Genomic DNA, 6,341 nt, shown 5'->3' on the forward strand with positions numbered 1-6,341 from the left:
ATGGACCCCGAGAACTACAAGCTGACTGTAAGCCGCGACGCTGTATTCCTGACACCGGAGGAGCCTCAGGCAAGCAACTTTTTATTCGTTAAAACCCGCTGAACCTCCCAGGTTGATGACGTCTCAGTTGTTACAGTGAACGACCATGACGAGGACAGCGGTTCCAGCGAAGAGGACTTCAACAGCTGTAGAGGCTTGCAGCAAAAACCTAACCTCATCGAATTCTCATACGATTTGTAAACATTGTCCTCATTTTTACCCTTCTTACACCCATAAGAAGGGTATAAATATCGCTCGAAAAACCGACTTTCGATCCGAGGCCCGGAGGGCCGAGTCTCATATACCAATGAACTCAGCTCAACGAACTGAGCAAATGTCTGTATGTGTGTGTGTATGTGTGTATGTGTGTATGTGTGTGTGTGTGTATGTGCGTTACAAAAAAAGTCACGCACGTTTCTCAGCCGTCTGTCAACCGATTTGAGTTCTCTTGGAAGCAAATGAAAGCTACTACATCCTAGTAGAACGCTATTGAATTTTTTTTCGATTGGACGTTTGGTTACCGAGATATCTCTCGAAGAGTACTTTTGAGTCATACATCTAAACTTTTTAAGATTTTTGACCAAGTGTATCATAATAAATATTTCGGCCGTTTGTCAATTGATTTGAGTTCTTTTGGCACAGAATGAAAGCTACAGCATCCTAGTAGGTCGCCCAGAAATTTTATTTCGATTGGACATTTGGTTACAGAGATATCTTTCGAAGAGGATTTATACAACTAAACTTTTTGAGATTTTTGACCAAGTGTATCATAATAAATATCTTAGCCGTCTGTCAACCGATTTTGGTTATCCTGACACCAAATGAAAGCTACAACATTTTAGTAGAACCCTATACAATGTCATTAGGATTGGACATTTGGTTACCGAGATATCTTTCAAAGAGTACTTGAGAGTAATACAGGTTAACTTTTTGAGAGATTTTTGACCAAGGGTACCATAATAAATATCTCAGCCGTCTGTCATCTGATTTGGGTTCTCTAAGCACCAAATGAAAGCTACAATATCCTTGTATAAGGCCCTGAAATTTTATTTCGATTCGACATTTGATTACTGAGATATTTTACGAAGAGTATTTCAATAAATTCTTTTTTATTATTATATTCACTTGTAATGCAAGATAAGTTTTTGACCAGTCCATGGGAAATTATTTTTCAATAAATAATGCTGTCCTCATACAAAGTGTATACTAGCAGGTATTTGTTTTCAACAAAGTTCCTCTCCTCTTCTTGGCGTAACGTCCTCACTGGGACAAAGCCTGCTTCTCAGCTTAGTGTTCTATGAGCACTTCCACAGTTTTTAACTGAGAGCTTCCTCTGCCAATGACCATTTTGCATGTGTATATTAGTGTGGGACACCAAAATACATTTTACTCCTGTACACTTTTTGAGTTCCATTTTGGCCCCATATCAACTGTGCAAAATTTCAGCTCGATCGGAGAAACTATATTTTAGCGCCAGCCGTTTTAAATTTTCATACGATTTACTATGGGGAAAATCACTTTTTTAAAGAAAAATCACCACAGGTTGCCCCTTAACCCCTAAAAATATATCGATGAATGATTTCTGTTGGAAATTTTACGAGGAACAAACCCTCTGAAGACCGCAAAGCGATCGAAGGCATGTGGAAAAAGTTATTGACTGAAAACCGAATGACATGCCCACGCTGTTTAACACGTAAGGAATAACAATAAATAATAAAATCTCGTCATTTTATCGATCGGGTAAGGCTTAATAACTTTTTCCACGAATGTCGCATCGCTTTGCGGTCTTCGGTGGTCTGATTCCTCGTGAAGTTATCTACAGAAATCATTCAACGACTTATTTTTAGGGATCAATGGGTGACCTCAAGCGATTTTTCTTTGAAGAAGTAAATTTTCCCCATAGTAAATCGTATGAAAAACTAAGAATGGCGGGCGCTAAAATATAGTTTCTTTGATCGATCTGAAATTTTGCACAGATGATATGGGACCAAAATGGAGCTCAAAAAGTATACAGGAGTTGGAGTTTTTCCATTTTTTATATTTTCCCATATAAACCGTGTACCAGGCTAGTGTATATCGTGTGGCAGGCACGAAGATACTCTATGCCCAAGGAAGTCAAAGAAATTTCCTTTATGAAAAGATCCTGGACCGACCGGGAATCGAACCCGTCACCCTCAGCATGGTCATGCTGAGTACCCGTTCGTTTACCGCCTCGGCTATATGGGCCAACAAAGTTATAAATCTGGAGCTCGATTTGAATAGGTCGTATGTACTTTTGTCGATTAAAAATTCGATCAGTTGGATTCGCTTATTACAGCGAAAACTATTGAAATTGAACAAAGTTGATACATGCAGCAGAATCCTTACAGAACAGGCTTTCCGTTGCATCATTAAAAGTCTCCAAAATATCTCCCATATTGCTACAATAACTAAAATAAACTGATCGAATTTTATATCGACAAAAGCACATACGACCTATTCAAATCGAGCTCCAGAAATAACAAATTACAAATACACAGGAATTTTATGAAAACTAACAATATGTTAAATGAAAGCTTTGAATTTATATATTGTGGGAAAATGCAAGAACCGGACAGCCAAAATAACTAGCTAATGCCAAAACTGATTAACTTAGTAGATATATCATTTTTGTCCTTTTTACACCATAACCACGAATACCAAGTACTTCGGAGCTAATTTAATCGACTGATTAAGAGATATTAGACAAAGTGTATCTCGCTGATTTTCTTACCCTATTGTTAATCGATTCAAGATCTTTTGGCAGTTAACAAAAGATACAATATTCCAGAATACGTAAGCTATTTTTTAAACATCGCATACAAGATTCTAGGAGGTATCTGGCATTTCTGGTAGTTTAGTCCATGGTCCATGATGCTATTTTGGAAACCAATCCACTAGATGCCAAATCCACAATATTTTCTAGAACTTTTGGTCCATCACACAAAATAAATATGTTAAATACAAATAATGCAACAATAGTTTTAATAAGTGTAAGAAGGGTTCTGTTCACCATAGGTGGATTAAATCGGGTTTTTTAAGGCAAGGACGGCTTTATGGACCGACGCGACCGACGCCGAAGGAAAGAAAGAGAAAGAGACAATGCTGACGTCACTGTGCAAGCTCTCATGATGCAAATGCTGTCACCGACGCTTGCTAGGGGAAGGACACCCAAGGGAATTGTCACTAATCATTGTTCACACTCCACAGTGTACAAAATACATTACGGGTTTTCTACTGATTAAACTTTGAAATAACGGCCCTGTCAAATTATATTTACCTGAGGGTGTCCAAAATATATATTCGATGTCTAAAATGCATTTCTTACAGGCGATTGAAGCTCGTGAAGTACAGTCACATTAAAAGCGTATAAGTAACTTTTCAAAATATTTAATTGGTTTATAAGGAAGCTAGGCGACAATTTTTTCAACGTTTTCCTCAGCCTGCCCAAAATACAAGATTAACCCTACAGCCGTTTCCGTTCTCCTTACTAGTTCACCAGAAATTGCAGCAATCAATCAATTTCGGAAAAAGCATGTGCGTGAATAGGTAGGTGCTCGACATAGCTACACAGTCACGGAAGCAATACAACTCATAGTTCCATACCACAAATATGCCACTCAGTTCGACCTTCAACGAGTTCCCCACCAAACTTGGGCCTTTCCATTCGTAAGAAAGTATGGTAATAAAACACAAATCCAACCCCCTCCCTAATCGAATTCTTACAATGGAGCACGTGGTGCACGTACCTACATTACTTTTTTCCCGCGGTTCCCACAACCCCTGTTGCACAAGGAATGGTAAACGAATTCCGCAAGTGGTGCCAAATTTGCCCAGTCACGTGGCGAACCCCGGTGGGAAGGATTCGATTGATTTGCAGTCGTTACTTCCCGTTGAACCACCACGCGATAAGCTGGTTTTTCGGTCTGTCGAGAACGTCTTCCGCCTTAAGTCAAACTGAAACAACACCAACCGGAATGGGACCAGCTGATGGCCATCATGAACCGCTTCCAGTACTTCAACCACTGGACCGACGAACAGCGCCGCGATTGCCTCCGGAGGGCCAAGGTTCGAACCTTTGACGCCGATGACATCATCTTCGAGGAAGGACGCCGGTCCCCTGTGAACTACGTGCATTTCGTGCTGTCCGGGAAGTGTGCGGTGCTGCAGTGCTTGAAGGTTCGCAAGGTCAGTTCCTATCAGCCGACTGTACGCTTCGTTTTTCTTCAATTCTTTCCTTGTTTTGACAGACCACAACGAAGTTCGGGGCCATCCGCTACCGTCTGGCCGAGGCCCGTCCCATCGAGGATGAAATCACTCAGTTCCATCGGAGGCGGAGCTCCCGACTGGTTGGCCTAGCTCACAACACTACCGAATCTTCTTCAGAACAATCAACGCAACGCGCAGCAATCAACTACGAGTATCACTTCGTGGACATCGGCAGCTACACGTGCGGTTCCGTATTCGGCGTAGGTGAACACATGGACGACCGTTCGGTGGTAGCCCGCGACGCAGTCCAATGCCTCGTAATCCCGCGCTATTGGCTGCTGCAGAAGCGTCAGAATGGGAACAACGTGTGGAACCGGATCCGGATTTTCCTCGAGCAGCGGCAACCATCGCGGCAGCTGATGTTCGAGTGGTACCTGAAGGAGCTGCGTTGGCGGCGACTTCGCCAGCAACTCAGGGACAATGTCGTAGCGGTACGAGTGAGGACCAATCCGACGGCGGTTTGCGATGTGCCGACACTGAGCCGAATCGAGGATAGTGATGTGTTCGCTTGAAGTGCAAATAAAACAATCAATGCTACCTATATAATAATTCTGGATATTTTTCTTGACATAACGCAACTGAAAGGAGGCTTTCTTTGACAGAGCAGAGCAGAGCAGAGCAGAGCAGAGCAGAGCAGAGCAGAGCAGAGCAGAGCAGAGCAGAGCAGAGCAGAGCAGAGCAGAGCAGAGCAGAGCAGAGCAGAGCAGAGCAGAGCAGAGCAGAGCAGAGCAGAGCAGAGCAGAGCAGAGCAGAGCAGAGCAGAGCAGAGCAGAGCAGAGCAGAGCAGAGCAGAGCAGAGCAGAGCAGAGCAGAGCAGAGCAGAGCAGAGCAGAGCAGAGCAGAGCAGAGCAGAGCAGAGCAGAGCAGAGCAGAGCAGAGCAGAGCAGAGCAGAGCAGAGCAGAGCAGAGCAGAGCAGAGCAGAGCAGAGCAGAGCAGAGCAGAGCAGAGCAGAGCAGAGCAGAGCAGAGCAGAGCAGAGCAGAGCAGAGCAGAGCAGAGCAGAGCAGAGCAGAGCAGAGCAGAGCAGAGCAGAGCAGAGCAGAGCAGAGCAGAGCAGAGCAGAGCAGAGCAGAGCAGAGCAGAGCAGAGCAGAGCAGAGCAGAGCAGAGCAGAGCAGAGCAGAGCAGAGCAGAGCAGAGCAGAGCAGAGCAGAGCAGAGCAGAGCAGAGCAGAGCAGAGCAGAGCAGAGCAGAGCAGAGCAGAGCAGAGCAGAGCAGAGCAGAGCAGAGCAGAGCAGAGCAGAGCAGAGCAGAGCAGAGCAGAGCAGAGCAGAGCAGAGCAGAGCAGAGCAGAGCAGAGCAGAGCAGAGCAGAGCAGAGCAGAGCAGAGCAGAGCAGAGCAGAGCAGAGCAGAGCAGAGCAGAGCAGAGCAGAGCAGAGCAGAGCAGAGCAGAGCAGAGCAGAGCAGAGCAGAGCAGAGCAGAGCAGAGCAGAGCAGAGCAGAGCAGAGCAGAGCAGAGCAGAGCAGAGCAGAGCAGAGCAGAGCAGAGCAGAGCAGAGCAGAGCAGAGCAGAGCAGAGCAGAGCAGAGCAGAGCAGAGCAGAGCAGAGCAGAGCAGAGCAGAGCAGAGCAGAGCAGAGCAGAGCAGAGCAGAGCAGAGCAGAGCAGAGCAGAGCAGAGCAGAGCAGAGCAGAGCAGAGCAGAGCAGAGCAGAGCAGAGCAGAGCAGAGCAGAGCAGAGCAGAGCAGAGCAGAGCAGAGCAGAGCAGAGCAGAGCAGAGCAGAGCAGCTGGAAAATTGACCGGATATTGACTAGAAATTGACTAGAAATTGCCTGGAAATTAACTCGAAATTGACTGGAAATTGACTCTAAATTGATGGAAATTGACTGGAAATTGGCTGGAAATTGACTGGAAATTGACTGGAAATTGATTGAAAATTGACAGAAAAATGACTGGAAATGGACTGGAAATGGACTGGAAATTGACTGGAAATGGACCGAAAATTGACTGGAAGTCGACTGGAAATTGACTCGAAATTGACAGAAAAATGACTGGAAATTGACTGGAAATTGACT

At 44.8% G+C, this 6,341-nt stretch overlaps 1 protein-coding gene across 1 annotated transcript; it reads left to right on the plus strand.

Annotated features, from left to right (window-relative positions):
- Nucleotides 1–3,638: 3,638 nt before the first annotated feature.
- Nucleotides 3,639–4,869, plus strand: LOC109428521 (uncharacterized). The gene is made up of 2 exons (XM_029855500.2): nucleotides 3,639–4,245; nucleotides 4,308–4,869. The coding sequence occupies exons 1-2, from the start codon at nucleotides 4,048–4,050 to the stop codon at nucleotides 4,836–4,838; spliced, it is 729 nt and encodes a 242-aa protein (XP_029711360.1). The 5' UTR covers nucleotides 3,639–4,047; the 3' UTR covers nucleotides 4,839–4,869.
- Nucleotides 4,870–6,341: the final 1,472 nt, after the last annotated feature.

This window comes from Aedes albopictus, chromosome 1 (assembly GCF_035046485.1).
Source record: "Aedes albopictus strain Foshan chromosome 1, AalbF5, whole genome shotgun sequence".
Lineage (NCBI taxonomy): Eukaryota > Metazoa > Arthropoda > Insecta > Diptera > Culicidae > Aedes > Aedes albopictus.